Raw genomic sequence first — 17015 nt, 5'->3', positions numbered from 1 at the left:
GTATAAAATTATTGTTGGTAAATAAAATAATTAATTATATATAATTTATAAATATGTTATATCTTTTTATTTCTCATAACATCATATATATCATATATTTAATTATATATTGGTGGCTGAGACTGTAAAGAATCTGTCTGCAGTAGACCTGGGTTTGATCTCTGAGTTGGGAAGATCCCCTGGAGAAGGGAATGGAAATCCACTCCAGTATTCTTACCTGGAGAATCACATGTACAGAGAAACCTGGTGGGCTAGAGTCCGTTGTTTTTCAAAGAGTCAGACATGAGAGAGCAACTAACACTCATTTATAATTTTAGATATATATCAAAAAGGTTTAGCTGCTAAGTCATACTGGAGTGGGTTGCCATCTCCTTCTCTAGGGGATCTTCCCAACCTAGGGGTTGAACTCAGGTCTCCTGCATTGCAGGTGGATTATTTACTGACTCAGGCATGAGGGAAGCCTGCAGCAATACTGGGGTGGGTTGCCATTTTCTTCTCCAGGGAATCTTCTCCACCCAGGAACTGAACCTGTGTCTCCTACATTGAAGGTGGATTCTTTACCATTAAGTCACTGTGGAAACCTTATATATTAAAATAGATTATCTAAAATCACATTTATAAATAATTAATATGTTAATTAGATTCAATTAATGACTGAATCAATGTTAAGCAAAATGTCAATATAAAGACCCAATTAGATTCAATTAATGACTGAATCAATGTTGAGTAAAATGTCAATATAAAAACCCAAAAATTATCCCAGGAGGCAGTATAACCTTAATGGAGGTTCTTATGGAAGGTACATGATTAGTTCATGAATAAGATTCTATAATTAATTTAAGCACAAGATGGAAGGCATAAACTAGTTACAACTTAAGATTTATGCCAATTCACAAACTTTATGGGTGCTTAATTCTTTAATATGACTAGAATATAAAGAAAATTATACTAAGATTTATATGGCACATTTTACACATCATGTGATCTCCTTGATCCTTAGTGTAATTGTTAGAACCATAACAAAGTACTCTGCTTCTTTTTGGCATCTCAAAATCTTGTGATTTACAATTTATCTTGTGTTCCAAATTTATATTTTAGTTATATATTAAAAATACTAACTAAGGGCTAAATTTTAAACAATAGGATGAATAGTCTGTATTTTAGTGGTTCTCATAATTTATCATGCATCTTAAATCACCTGGAGGGCTGGATAAATCACAAATTGTGGGCTCCATTCCAGAGTTTTTGATTCAGGACGTTGGAGATGGGGCTTGAGAATTTGCATCCCTACATAGTCTTAGGTGTCCCTGCTGATGGTGGTTTGAAGACCATACCTGGAGAATATATACCAACTCCACAGAAACATGAAGCTTCTGCCTTCTCTGTTTCTCTTTTCTATTCATTTCTATTTTTCAGGAATAATGTTTGGCCCTTTGTTCAACAGGAATCATGCTGCTATCAGAAGGAAATCAGAGCATCACACCCACGTTTATTCTCCTGGGTTTTTCAGAATACCCAGAACTCCAGGTCCCACTTTTCCTTGTTTTCTTGTCTATCTACACAGTCACTGTGGTGGGGAATTTAGGCATGATCATAATTATCAAGGTAAATTCAAAACTCCACACGGTCATGTACTTTTTCCTTAGTCACTTGTCCTTTGTCGATTTCTGTTTTTCTACTGTAGTCACACCCAAACTGTTGGAGAATTTGATTGTGGAGGACAGAACCATCTCTTTCTCTGGTTGCATTGCGCAATTTTGTTTCGCTTGCCTATTTGGAGTAGCCGAAACGTTCATGTTAGCAGCGATGGCCTATGACCGCTTCGTGGCAGTCTGCAGCCCCTTGCTCTATGCCGTTGCGATGTCTCCGAAGCGCTGTGCTCTCTTGGTGGCTGGCTCTTACTCCTGGGGTGTAATGTGCTCCATGACACTCACATACTTTCTTCTTGCGTTATCCTATTGCAAGTCTAGCACCATAAATAATTTTATCTGTGACCACTCTGTAATTGTTTCTGTCTCCTGCTCAGATCCCTATATCAGTCAGATGTTATGTTCTATTATTGCCATATTCAATGAGGCGAGCAGCCTGTTGATTATTCTGATGTCCTATATGTTCATTTTTATCACTGTTATGGGGATGCCTTCTGCAAGTGGGCGCTGGAAAACCTTCTCCACCTGTGCTTCCCACCTGACAGCCATCAGCATCTTCCATGGCACCATCCTTTTCCTTTTCTGCATCCCTAACCCCAAAACTTCTTGGCTCACAGTCAAAGTGACTTCTGTGTTTTACACAGTAGTGATTCCTATGCTGAACCCCTTGATCTACAGCTTGAGGAACAAAGAAGTAAAAAATACATTCACAAGATTAGTTTTCACAAAACCGCTTTGTCACTCCACATAATATTTTTAAAGTCATTATTTTATTTCTGAAAAAAAATTGATATCCTATGCTACAGATTGTTCCATTCTTGCAGTGTAATTGATGATTCAAATCTTTTGATAAATACACTTTAAGTTAAGATATTTATGGCAGGATAGCATCTTATTGATGATTATTGATTTTTGCGTACATCAATGTTTGGTAAAATAGCTGTAAACCATATGTAAACCAAAATTTTTAAAAAATGACTGCTTTTTGTAGTATTTTTAAATTATTTTTCAGTGAATTCAAATGTATTAAAAGTTTATGGGTATATGATGAAATAAGCTATTTTTTTCTGCTTTGGCCAGTTGGCATGTACAACATAAGAAAAATGATTAAGGAGAAAGTTCAAGCTTCAAACAAAGAATGAATAAAACTGTTTATGACTCCCTTTTCAAAACACAAGTCTGGGAAAATTAAAGACAGGAGGGCAATGTGGACTCCAAGAACTAATCAGTCAAATACACAATAGCCATAAAAATGACTAACCAACCAACAACACAATTATTCCAATCATATAATGACCAAGTCCTGTCTTAGACCAAAGTGTTTAGGCATGCATGACAGCAATCTGTCTTTCCCTATATCACAGACTTTGCTCATACTCATGTCCACTAAGTCAGTGAAGCTATCCAACTATCTCATCCTCTGTTGCCCACTTCTCTGCCTGCCCTCAACATTTCCCAGCTTCAGGGTCTTTTCCAATGAGTCAACTCTTCTCATCTGGTGGCCAAAGGGTTGGAGCTTCAGCTTCAGACTCAGTCTTTCCAATGAGGATTCAGGGTTGATCTCCTCTAGGATTGACCTGGTTTGATCTCCTTGCTGTTCAAGGCACTCTCAAGAGTTTTCTCCAGCACCACAATTTGAAAGCAACAATTTGGCACTCAGCCTTCTTTACAGTCCAACACACACATCTATACATGATTACTGGAAAAACCATAACTTGGACTATATGGACCTTTGTCAACAAAGTGATGCCTCTGTGCTTTTTTACTATTATTATTTTTCATTTATTTTTATTAGTTGGAGGCTAATTACTTTACAACACTGTAGTGGTTTTTGCCATACATTGACATGAATCAGCCGTGGATTTACATGTGTTCCCCATCCTGATACCCCCTCCCACCTGCCTCCCCATCACATCCCTCTGGGTCTTCCCAGTGCACCAGCCCTGAGCACTTATCTCATGCATCCAACCTGGGCTGGTGATCTGTTTCACACTTGATAATATACATGTTTCAATGCTATTCTCTCAGATCATCCCACCCTCGCCTTCTCCCATAGAGTCCAAAAGTCTGTTCTATACATCTGTGTCTCTTTTTCTGTCCTGCATATAGGGTTATCATTATCATCTTTTTAAATTCCATATATATGCGTTAGTATACTATATTGGTGTTTATCTGCTTTTTAATACACTGTCTAGGATTGCCATAGCTTTCTTTCCAAGGAATCGTAGATGAATGAATCATAGATGTAAACATAAAAACGAAAACTAAAAAATATTTAGCATAAAACAGAAAAAATCTTTCATAAGTTAGGATGATAATTTTTTGAATGAACATAAAAAGGATGGATTTTTAAAAAACAATAAAAGGCACTTCATTGCCATTAAAATATTTGGTTAAAGTTTCTTAAGCATAAATGAACCATTAATAAAATGAAAATACAAGCCATAGATTGTGAGTAAGTATTTGCAAAATTATATTTGATACATGATTTTAATGTAAAACATACAGAGGAAGTCTTTATACTCAATACAAGAAGAAAACCTACTTAAAGTTTTGATGAACTATCTGAGCACACATTTGACAAAACAGATCACACAAATAAACACATGAAAAAATATTAAGCATAGCTAGTCATCAATGACATTCTTATTGAAATTAAAACTTAAACCACAAGGAGAAACTGCTCCATTTAGAATAGCAAAAATGAATAAGAGATTCAAATACTGGTGAAAATGTGGAGCAAGTTAAATGCTTATGCACTTCAGGTAAGAGTACAGGGTTAAATAACTTTGAAAATGGTTTAGCAGCATCTTGTGAAGTTACACAGGCACTTCCCAGACTACGATGCTACGGAAACTGTGACAGCAGTTGCAGCCTCGAAGTTGGGGGCAGTTTGCTGTGCAGCATGGACCACTAATATCCAACAAGGTTGCTAGCTCTGGGTGACTAGGGTGTAGATCCTGGCTCCAAAGCTAGTCCAGGGTACAGAGGTGTCAGCAGTGGGGGGAAGATGCCTCGTGGAACTCAATCCTATCTCAGTGAGAGAATAGCCATGCAGACCTGTGGGATTTTGGATCAAGACCATACTATGGACAATAATTCTGTGCCTGGTGGGAAACAGCCTCTGGTGTGTTGTCCCTTCCTGGTAGAGTCTGGCAAGTGTTGGTCAGGTTGTCAGGAGCCTAGGGAAAGCATTTGTTGCTGCTGTTTAGTCACTAAATTGTGTCCAAATCTTTTGCGTATCCATGGACTGCAGCCCACCAGGCTTCTCTGTCCAACAGATTTCCCAGGCAAGAATACTGGAGTGGGTGGTCATTTTCTTTACTAAGGGTTATTCCTGACTCCAAGCAGGGATAGAACCTACATCTCCTGCACTGCAGGTGATTTTTTTTCTTTTTTTATCACTGAGTCACCAGGCAAGACAGTGGATCTAACTGTGTGATATTTCAGTATAGTAGAACCAATGGATGGATTGACATTCAGAGGTTTTAGAGATTTAAACATGTTTCCAAAATGCATTTTCCATTTTTAAGACACTGTATTATTTAATTGTACTAATATAAATTTGAAAGTGTGGATTGCTTATATTTAGAAGAAAACACAATTTAGTTTCAGTAAAGAACATTACTGTTTCTGAAGACAATAATATTTAAGTTAAGCAACAAAATCAGAGACCAAGTTATATTGCTTATACATCTCAAAACATATGCACTTCAGACACAGAATGGGAAAGAAAAATCACATAGTAAATATATATAATAGCAGTTAATACCTCTGAACAGTTTCATTTTTGCTTGTTTATCTTTTGTTTTGGGTTTTATTGTAGTCATCAAATTTTCTTATTCAGTTCATGTATTTTTTTTATAATTATTTTTAAAGAAATTCATGAAATGGACTATTTGAGGTGCCATCTCCAGTGATTCAGAAGGAACTACCTTCTTGCAAATTGCCACATGAAAAAAACATTCAAGCTAATTCATTGATGTGTGATATAAAAATAAATAGCTCAAGAAATACTCTCTAGGGTCTAAATCCCCAAGGTCACAGAAGCATACATAAGCCCTACGTTTTGTTCATAGGAATCAGATTCAGCTTCCAAATCTTTCTCTCTCTCTCTCTTTTCTTCCTTTCTCTGAGTTTTCCTGGATATTAAGAAAGAAGTATATTCCAGTCACATTAAATTTTTGTGGGCTCCTCCTATATTGATTAACTTCTTAATGTTTTACATGATGTTTGAATTCTGAGTGGGAAGTCGCCTGGAGACAATTAATAGTAGAAACGGGATCTTCAGGTGAGTTGGTTTCAGGTGGGATGTTCTATCTTGTTTCTTTTCTCTCCTTTGGGGAACACTGAGATCCTGAAACCTCTAAAGCAGTGGACACGCTGTCAGTCTTTGTGCGATAATGTCTCCCAAGTCCATTTTCCGGAAGGCTGAGCTTTGATCTCCTCCGCCTTCACTGGGGTATCATCCTGGATTTTGATTTGAGAATATCCACACTGTGCTTCGCAGAGTAGTCACAGTGAAATTTTTAAAAAGAATATTATAATGCCTGGGAATTCCTCAATGCCTCAAAATTGAGTCGAAAGAAGATAAGAATTTCTGGCGTCCAGCCTGGGTAGGATCCAGGGGGTACCCTCGCGATGAACGGTGTCGGTGGGAGAAGACAAGTTGAGACCAGCCTTGATGGGGCCAAGTCTGGAAGGGAGAGAGAGAGAAAGAGAGAGAAAGAGAGTGACCAGACGGGGGGTGCAGGGTCTGGCAGAGTCTGGCAGTGCTTTATTTTCTACCGTGGCTTTTATACCCTAAATTAGCACATTTCCAAGGGGAAGATAGTTTAACATTACATCAGCTTGCCCTTCATGAAACCAGGGTGTTTTCTGCATACTTCTTTGTTTATGAGGGTCTTGTACATTATCTTCTGGCCTTGGGGCCTATTGACATTTTATGCAGGTCAGGTGAATGTAAAGCTATTTTCTGTTTCTATGGTGACCTTAACTGAAAGGTAGCAGTCTCATAGGGCAACAGTACAGACTGGAAGTATAAACTTGTTAACACAAAAATTAATCCTTCTGCAGAAGTTGTCAGTTGCGTTTATCTAAGAGGTTAACCCCATACAGACTCTGCGGCTTCAGTGAGGCAGCTTCTGCCTAGCACTCCTGGCTGACAATTAACAACCATCTCATTGTTACCACACTAGGGCTAAGCTCTCATTTTTCTAGATCTATAACTATATTAACAATGGTTTCTATAGCACAACCTTAGCACGTTAAGAGCAAAAACACAGCAAGCAAATATTAACCCAATAACCACCTTTAGAATATTTTTTTTTTTATGTTTTCTAATAGGACTCTTTCACCCCTCAAAAAGGCTCTATGTCTATTAAGGCTTTTATATAATCAGGTTCTTTATGCTATTTTATGACTAGGATAATATAAGCAATCATGCATATTAGTACCAATGGCATAAATGCATTTGGCAATCAAACTACCAGCAAAGGAGTTTAAATTAAAACACTCCTTTCACCCTGGATAATCTCATAAAATACCACCTCCTGCGAAACTTATTGATTAAAGTTCTAAATTGATTCTTATTTGGGAAGAGATGGGGGAAGGCCTTCAGCCTGTGTCACAGAAATTAGGGAGTAGTCTATTGAAGCAGGCATCAGAAAGACAGATATCATCTTTAAGGTGAGCGCCGGGGGCAGCTTTTCGGAATCCCTGAAAACCTGATCTGCCTTGCCCGTCAGGTTTTCTCCCTGATGACCTTGTCATGGGTGGGATCTCGTTGCCGGCTCTCAGCAAAGAATGATATGTATAAAATAATAATGAACCCCATAATATACAATTCCATTTTTCTGACAGTAATGTCTGCAGGTATGTCAAGAGTATGGAAAATATGGCTGAAGTGAAAAGGAAGTGTCCTCGTGATAGTAATTTGCATGAAATGCTTTACATATTGTTCAAGTGCTGCATCAGTATGTAAGAAAAGAGGAAATTACAGGCATTATATTCTGAGAATACTGACTTGATTAAAGAAGGTTGAAATTTGAAGAATATAGCTAGGATAAGGGCTTAGGTAAAACCAAGCAGAGAATTTTGGTTTGATAAATTAGTTAATAGGGAGAAATTAAATTTTAAGAGTCAGAAATTGTCATAACAGCCACAGTAACCAGGAAAAGGAGAAGTTGACTTTCTCACAGTGCAGGGCGGCAGCACAGGGAAGGTGGCGGAGCCTCGGTAACCATGAGACTACAAAGGGATGATTGATAAGGGTCGGGTAATAACGAGAAAACAGGGGAACAGAGGCAATTTAGTGAAGGATAGTGATCAGTGAATGAGCATGGCCAGCGCCAAGAGGAAGTTCAGAAAAAGAGCTGAGCTGCGCTTTGACATCACGAACTGTTCCTGCGCTTCTGTTGCTGCCGACTTTGAACCTTGGTCTGTTTCTTAGATTGCTTAAAATAATCTGTGTTTAAAAATAATACCAGCTACTCAGAGTATTAAGAATTAAAATGGATGAGGGTAGGAAAACCTATATATTTTGAACTGCACAACTGTCAGACTTTGTGCTAATTATATTAATGTCATTTCCTAACTTAATACTTATACACCTATAAAATATATATGATCATGTCATTATTACTGATAAAGAAGTTGAGGCTCATAAAATCTGAGTGATTCTGTCCCTGACCTGGGTAGAGTGGCACCTGGTTGGTGGCGCCTGTCTCATATCAGTGAGGGACAAAACAACTCCTTGTTTATCCCAGCTTGGCTTTTGCTCTGTGCCCATGCCTGGTTCATGCCCTGGACACATGGAAAAACAAAACAAAACAAAACTGAGTGATTCACCAAAGATCACACAGTAAATGCCAAAGCTTGGAACTGAATTTAAATCTAAGTTTCCAACTCCTTGCTTCTTTCATTGTGCCAGTCTGTCTTCATTAACTCTTTTCATCTTCCCACTGCTTCCCTTTTCTGCATACAGGAAATACATTTTTTGAGTGTCAAAAGTACCACAAAGCTATTCAAGAAATAATGAATTATTTCTCCCTTCACATGATCAGGCAAAACTAAAATTGCATCTGTGTTTATGAGAGTCGAACTAATAGTCCCTTTAATAATGAATATTTCAGATGTGTGCTTGTTATTGGTTAACTTACTTTAAAATCTTTGCTAAATAAATATACTCTGTTGTTATAAACTGCTTACCAGTACAAGATGCTTTTGCTTTCTCAAAATAATGTATACAAATAGTGATTGTATGACTTAAAGCAAGATTATTTTAATCAAACTCAATATTCCTGTCACCAGAAGTGTTGAGGGTGATAATGTAACCACTTGTGTTTATTACTGTATTCTCTGATTTTCTTGAGAAACAGTATAGAATGTGAAAGAGTTGAGCAATATATATTTTAAGTTACTCTGTAATTCAGATATTCTATAAGCATTTAATGCTATAATATTCCTAATAAATTTATTAGATTAAAAATATTGATAGCAAGTTAAGAGATATTGATCAAAGAATTTAAAAGACTGCATTGAGAGCATCAGTGAGACAATGAGCGGCATCAGTGACACTATGTGAGACAAATGATAAATAGTCAAATGGGAAAGAAAGCAGAATTTAGGGCACTACAAATTATAATACAACTTCATTACTGTACCAGGTTCCTGCATTGAACACAAAGCCTGTAATTTTACCATCAGACTGGAATCATTGGAAAACCTGAAGTTAGAGCTTTATTTCCTTCATTGTCCATTTATGTTTTTCAAAATGTGAAAATTATTGTGGTGACTCATGACCTCTGCCTTTTCAATGATCTTCAGTTTGAACATAATGATAGAAGTACTATGGCCTCTAAAAATATTACTCCTCCTGCTTTTTAAAATAAATTTGAGTGCTATGTTTTCATTTATTGTTATGTTACTCCCACTAAACAGCACAGACCTTCAGATTGGTGGAACTGAGAAAAACATGTTTTTCTACAACATTAAAGAAATATGTCTCTCTAACACTACAATATTGTAAAGTAATTAGCCTCCAACTAATAAAAATAAATGAAAAAAAATATTAAAAAAAAAAAGAAATATGTCTCTCTAACTCTAAACTAAATTCAATTTCTGTCACTCATGATCAACTTCAAACCTAACTCATCACTAGCAGGCTGTGTTAATTCAAACACATGTCTTAACTCATATATGCTTCCGCTTCCCTTTGTAAAATATGAGACTGCTTGTTTTGAAATTCAAAGTCTTATTTAGTGGTCAAAACGAAGGTACCAATATTTTAACACAATGTCTGCTGCATGATAAATGTGATATCCATGCACCATCATCATTATCATTGTTATTATTTTATTATCACTGTCTCAGATTTTCTCCAACAATTATGTGGTTTGCTGAAGGAAATCAGAGTGCCGGAGCCACATTCACCCTCTTGGGCTTCTCAGGATATCCCGACCTCCAGGTTCCCTTGTTCTTGGTTTTCCTCACCGTCTATGCAGTCACCGTGGTGGGGAACCTGGGCATGATCGCCATTATCAGGATCAGTCCCAAACTCCACACCCCCATGTACTTTTTTCTCAGTCACTTGTCCTTTGTTGATTTCTGCTATTCCACCACAGTTACACCCAAACTCTTGGAGAATTTGGTTGTGGAAGACAGAACCATCTCTTTCACGGGATGCATCATGCAGTTCTTCTCGGCTTGCATGTTTGCAGTGGCAGAGGCGTTCATGTTGGCAGTGATGGCCTATGACCGATTTGTGGCCGTTTGTAAGCCTCTGCTCTACACAGTGGTCATGTCCCCAAAGCTCTGTGCGTCGTTAGTGGCCGGTCCCTACACGTGGGGTGTAGTCTCCTCCCTGACACTCACCTGTTCTCTCCTGGCGTTATCCTTCTGTGGGTCTAACATCATAAACAATTTCCTCTGTGAGCACTCTGTCATTGTCTCCGTCTCCTGCTCTGACCCCTTCATCAGCCAAGTGCTCTGTTTTGCCATCGCCATATTCAATGAAGTGGGCAGCCTGGCAATTATCCTCACTACTTATATTTCCATTTTTGCCACTATCAGAAAAATGCCCTCTGCTGGAGGGCGCCAAAAAGCCTTCTCTACTTGTGCCTCCCATCTGACCGCCATCACCATGTTCCATGGGACTATCCTGTTCCTTTACTGTGTACCCAGGTCCAAAAACTCATGGCTCATGGTCAAAGTAGGTTCTGTATTTTGTACAGTGGTGAGTCCCATGCTGAACCCTCTGATCTACAGCCTCAGGAACAAAGATGTAAAAGAGAGTGTCAGGAAATTAATGAATCACTTAATACAATTTAGTTGAAGATATGTATTTCCAAAAGAAATTTGATCTATTACATAGTGTTAATTAAATCTTCTTGTAGAGATGATGACTCAAATTATGCAGTCAACTCACTAGATCATAAATTTAGAGTCATAAATTGGCTATTTGATCTCTTAGGTTCTGTTCAGTTCAATGTCAAATAAAATAGCTGTGTATCATGTGTAAATAATGTGTGTTGTGAGTGTATGAAAAGTGAAACTGTGAGTTGTTCAGTCATGTCTGACTCTTTGCCACCCCATGAACTGTAGCCTGCCAGGTTCTTCTGTCCATGGAAGTCTCCAGGCAAGAATACTGGAGTGGGTAGCAATTGCCTTCTCCAGGGGATCTTCCTGACCCAGGGATTGAACCTGGGTTTCCTGCATTTCAGGGAGTTTCTTCACCTTCTAAGCCAACATTGAAGCACTGTGGGTGAATAGTGTCTCCCAAATATCCATGTCACCCAAAACTCAGAATGTCACCTCATTTGGAAATAAGATCTTTGCAGATGTAATTAAGGTAAGAGTCAAGATGAGCTTAAAGTGAACCCAAAATCCAACGAGAGTGTCCTTATAAGACAGAAAAAGATACACAGAGACACACAGGGAAGGAGTGTGTGTGGCTTCTGCTTCTCTCTCTTTCCTCCTAAACCACACACAATTCTTAAAAAAAAAAAAAAAAAAAAGGAGATGGGAGGGGGGATCGGGATGGGGAACACATGTAAATCCATGGCTGATTCATGTCAATGTATGGCAAAAAACACTACAATATTGTAAAGTAATTAGCCTCCAACTAATAAAAATAAATAAAAAGAAAAAACAAAACAACAACTCATTTTTAGTATTGTTGGTACATAACTGCTTCCTGGTTGTTTGTAAGCCTGTGCTTTACACAGCTGTTGTGCCCCAGAAGCTGTGTTCCATCCTTCTGGCTGGTGCCAGAGCTGAGCATAGACTGTTTCTTACACTCATCCTTTAAGTTGTATTGCCTACTGTGAGTCCATCATAGTTAACATATTTGATATGCATATTCTGTTGCCCTTTTGGATCTTGTTTTACTTTAGCCAATTCAATGAACTAAGAAAGTGCATAGTCATCATTTCCTAGCTTTCACTTCTGTCACTATTTTAAAGATACTTTCTACCTGTGGGCATCACAGAGTCCTGTCTCCCTGTGTCTTCCATATATCATCATCCTTTCTCTCTATAGCACATGCATGCTGTGTGCTAAGTCATTTCACTCGTGTCTGACTCTTTTGAGACCCTGGACTGTAGCCCGCCAAGATCCTCTGCCCATGGGATTCTCCAGGCAAGAATATTGGAGTTGGTTGCCATGCCTTCCTCCAGGGGATCTTCCAGATGCAGGGACTGAGCTGGAACTGCTTACATCTCCTGCAGGTACCTTATCACTAGGGCCACCTGGAAGCCCTCTATAGCATGCTCAGTTCCAAATGCTCATAAGTGATTGTTCAAGTAGAGTCTGTTTCATACCATGCCAATCCTCACACTGAACTCAGTGACATACACTATACTGACATCCCCACTGACATAATAGCTTGAAATATAAAAACATGAAACACCTTGTAAGGAAGTTAATAGGCTCCAAAGTATTTTAGCACTCAATCCACTGTTAATAAATATATTTCTATTAAATCATGTATGTGCCTATTCAAATACCACCTTACAAGAAGATTCTTTTCTGAAAATCTAATATAATGAGATAATCTCTCTTTATCCCCTTAACAATATTTTTTTTCTTAGAAACAGATGATATGTTTAATACATGCAATAATTTATTTGTCTCATTTCCTTCTCCCTCTATGCACTCCAAGAGAGTAGAAATTTCAGGTATTAGTATTGTATCTTATATCTCTAACGCCTAGAAAATTACCTAGGAAACACATTTGGCCTTCAATGAATACTTGCTGGATGAGTGAAAGATGAAAAGAACTGAAAATTTCTGACTAAATTCATAATATTTAGTACTGTGCTCACCTAGGTGAGAGACCTTACCTGGTGGCTCAGATAGTAAAGAATCCCTCTGCAATGCAGGAGACCCAGGTTCGATTCTTGGGTCAGGAAGATGCCCTGGAGAAGGAGTGGCAACCCAGTCCAGTATTCTTGTCTGGAGAATCCCATGGACAGAGCAGCCTGGCTACAGCCCATGGGTCACAAAGAGATGGACGCGACTAGGTGGCTAACTCTTCACCTGGATAAGACTTTAGAGGATGTCTCCGTAATGAACATAGCTGTCACACGAGATTTAAAAAGCTAAAATGACATAAGCAATGCACTCAAAGACTTATGAGTGCTCCTATTACTGAGTACTGTACATTGGATTATATTCCTTTGTTTAATTTTAAGTCTTTAGCTGTAGCTGCATATTCTATAAACATTTGACTCTCTTGCAGTTTTCAGAACCACAGAAATGACACTTCCATTATCAAAAGGGTCTCTCACAAATAGTCCTTGACTGTACTTTATTAACACTGGTCATGTTCAATTTAGAGATCTTGCCCTTTCTAAGCTAATACAGATTTCAGAAAATCTGAAGAGTTTATTCAAAATTCTCCAAGCCAGGCTTCAACAATACGTGAACCGTGAGCTTCCAGACATTCGAGCTGGTTTTAGAAAAGGCAGAGGAACCAGAGATCAAATTGCCAACATCCATTGGATCATCAAAAAGGCAAGAGAGTTCCAGAAAAACATCTATTTTTGCTTTATTTACTGTGCCAAAGCATTTGACTGTGTGGATCACAATAAACTCTGGAAAATTCTGAAGGAGATGGGAATACCAGACCACCTGAACTGCCTCTTGAGAAACCTGTATCCAGGTCAGGAAGCAACAGTTAGAACTGGACATGGAACAACAGACTGGTTCCAAATAGGAAAAGGATCATGTCAAGGCTGTATATTGTCACCCTGCTTATTTAACTTATATGCAGAGTACATCATGAGATACGCGGACTGGAGGAATCACAAGCTGGAATCAAGATTGCCTGGAGAAATATCAATAACCTCAGATATGTAGATGATACCACCCTTATGGGAGAAAGTGAAGAAGAACTAAAGAGCCTCTTGATGAAAGTGAAAGAGGAGAGTGAAAAAGTTGGCTTAAAGCTCAACATTCAGAAAACTAAGATCATGGCATCTGGTCCCATCACTTCATGGAAATAGATGGGGAAACAGTGGCAACAGTGGCTGACTTTTTTTTTTTTTTTTTTTTTGGCTCCAAAGTCACTGCAGATGGTGATTGTTTAGAAGCCCCTTACTCCTTGGAAGGAAAGTTATGACCAACCTAGACAGCATATGAAAATGCAGAGACATTACTTTGTCAACAAGGGTCCACCTAGTCAAGGCTGTGGTTTTTCCGGTGGTCATGTATGGATGTGAAAGTTGGACTATAAAGAAATCGGCTGCTGCAGCTGCTGTTAAGTCACTTCAGTGGTGTCTGACTCTGCGACCCCATAGACGGCAGCCCACCAGGCTCCCCCGTCCCTGGGGTTCTCCAGGCAAGAGCACTGGAGTGGGTTGCCATTTCCTTCTCCAATGCATGAAAGTGAAAAGTGAAAGTGAAGTCGCTCAGTCGTGTCCGACTCTTAGCCACCCCATGAACTGCAGCCTATCAGTCTCCTCCGTCCATGGGATTTTCCAGGCAAGAGTACTGGAGTGGGGTGCCATTGCCTTCTCCTGAAGAAAGCTGAGTGCCGAAGAATTGATGTCTTTGAATTGTGATGTTGGAGAAGACTCTTGAGAGTCCCTTGGACTGCAAGGAGATCCAACAAGCCCATCCTAAAGGAGATCAATCCTGGGTGTTCATGGGAAGGACTGATGTTGAAGCTGAGACTCCAATACTTTGGCCACCTGATGAGAAGAGCTGACTCATTTGAAAAGACCCTGATGCTGGGAAAGGTTGAGGGCAGGAGAAGAAGGGGATGACAGAGGATGAGATGGCATCACCAACTCAATGGACATGAGTTTGGGTGACCTCCAGGAATTAGTGATGGACAGGGAGGTCTGGTGTGCTGCGATTCATGGGGTCGCAAATAGTTGGACATGACTGAGTGACTGAACTGAACTGAATTAAGATTTTTTCCAAAATAATGATGCAACTTTGTTTACTAAAGGTGAACATTTTTATTTTAGCAAAAAGAAAAAAAAAAAACTTGAGAACAAGTAAAATATATCTAAGAAAGTCATACTGCAAAATATTAGTACCTGTGACTAAACTCGTGATGTTTTCTTGGGTGTGGTTCTACTGGCACATTCAGTGTTGTTTCTGGAATAATTTAGGGCATATTTCTATGTCTGTGTCTGAGCTCTGGATTTTTCAATTATTTTGTTCTCAGAAATATGTGACAAATATGCTAGTGGTAAAGAATCCACCTGCCAATACAGAAGGCACAAGAGATGTGGGAAAGATCCCTGGGTGGGAAAGATCCCCTGGAGGAGGAAATGGCAACCACTCCAGTATTCTTGCCTGAAAAATTCCATGGACAGAGGAGCCTGGTGGGTTACAGTCCATGAGGTCACAAAGAGTTGGACATGACTGACCGAGCACAATACGGTTTCATATGCAGGATTATCCAGACAGAAATATAGATTTTTTCTATTATTCTTTTGTCCCTATCTCTTCAGAGTTCAGTCCTATACTTGATTACATTTTCCTGCTCATCCAACATTTATCACATATGCTTAACCAACTCCAATAAAGGTGCACTGTTTTAATTCCACAATAGTGCAAACACAGAGATGCACAATACACACATATGCATATCCATTAAATTTATTGTAGCAATTAAAAATTATATATAAAGATAGGAAAACCCAACTTGATTCACACTGCTCAGAGAGGACCATATATTCTTGTATAAACTCAGATTTTAAACATAAAAAGACCTTAATCAACACAGTTACATGTAAAATTTTCTGAACAGAAGCATTATATTCCTTTCCTCTGATGTATATTCATTCATTTCATTCATCTACTGGTTTACATACTTATGTTGCTATTTTCAATGTTAATTTAGTGGAAAGAGCACTGTTTATATGCAAAAATGTATATTCAATTATTTATATCATAAACTCTAAAATGAATGATTGTATGCTTACATAATTTCTCATGTCCAGGGTCTCTTTATGGAAATCCTTAGAAGTGGATTTGAGGGACAACAAGAAAACATTTTGGAATTGTTATATACTATATATTTTACTAGTATAAAGTACCATATATCTAGTGTGTTATCTAATTAATTGTAGAGGATGTTAAGCAAATGTGTCAGGCATATGCTAGATTATGCTTGACAGACTTCAAGTACTTTCCTATTTATTCAGAAACCTCACCTGGCAATTTGGGGGTGCACAGGATTTCTTTACATTTGTTTGCTTTCACTGTCTCTTTCTTCTGCCTGCTGGTTTGCTGTCTTCCCCCACTGCTTTCCATAAAGATAGAATGCTCATCAGACTAAAGCCACCGAAATTGGAACATTTCTAAATTTGAAAAAAGGGATTCCTACTGATGAATTTTTATGGATTCTATATTTTGTTTGTGTGATGATCCCAATACTAAGATACCAAAGTTCTTTCTTGTGAAGGATATTCTTTAGGCAAAGCTCAAACCATGTAACTCGTTGCTAATCACTATGCACTAATTAAATTCAAGAAACAAGCATTTCTGGTACTCCAGTTCTTTTAACACCACTGTTGACTTCTCTGGTACACATTTTGAGGATATAACGTTTTCCTTGTTCCTGTCTTCTGATTCCTGTCAAATTAGTTATTCTGTCAGGTTTTTCTGAGTCTTCAGGGATACAAAAGTCCCTCCAGTTACATTTTGTTTAACCAAGACATAATTTTAGCTTCTTAAACAAGGCTTCTCCTTCAGATCATGTAGACTATCTTCCCTTCAATGATTTAAAACTGAGTTTTTGAAGCTAGACTCTTATTACAAATTATGTAATCTAGTTTAGCTCTCAATGAATTTCTGGTCTCATTAAGAATGTGTTCTTTAACAAGTAGAAAAACATGTTTTTAGGAG

General features: G+C 38.3%; 2 protein-coding genes and 1 non-coding gene across 3 annotated transcripts; all 3 read left to right on the top strand.

Moving 5' to 3' along the window:
• Nucleotides 1–1449: 1449 nt before the first annotated feature.
• On the top strand, nucleotides 1450–2400 carry LOC110151098 (olfactory receptor 5D13-like). Its single transcript, XM_020914343.2, has one exon. It carries the CDS (start codon nucleotides 1450–1452, stop codon nucleotides 2398–2400), a length of 951 nt encoding a protein of 316 aa, XP_020770002.2.
• Nucleotides 2401–8330: 5930 nt separating this feature from the next.
• LOC139037260 (small nucleolar RNA SNORA48) lies at nucleotides 8331–8465 on the top strand. The gene has a single exon (XR_011490090.1). It is a non-coding gene; the product is annotated as a small nucleolar RNA SNORA48 (small nucleolar RNA).
• Nucleotides 8466–10038: 1573 nt separating this feature from the next.
• Nucleotides 10039–11977, top strand: LOC110151099 (olfactory receptor 5D13-like). Its single transcript, XM_070473725.1, has 2 exons — nucleotides 10039–10960; nucleotides 11868–11977. The coding sequence occupies exons 1-2, from the start codon at nucleotides 10039–10041 to the stop codon at nucleotides 11975–11977; spliced, it is 1032 nt and encodes a 343-aa protein (XP_070329826.1).
• The last annotated feature ends 5038 nt before the right edge of the window (nucleotides 11978–17015 follow it).

Source organism: Odocoileus virginianus, chromosome 10 (genome assembly GCF_023699985.2).
Source record: "Odocoileus virginianus isolate 20LAN1187 ecotype Illinois chromosome 10, Ovbor_1.2, whole genome shotgun sequence".
Taxonomy (NCBI): domain Eukaryota; kingdom Metazoa; phylum Chordata; class Mammalia; order Artiodactyla; family Cervidae; genus Odocoileus; species Odocoileus virginianus.
Note: the sequence above shows the minus strand (reverse complement) of the source record. Positions and strands in the feature narration are given on the sequence as shown.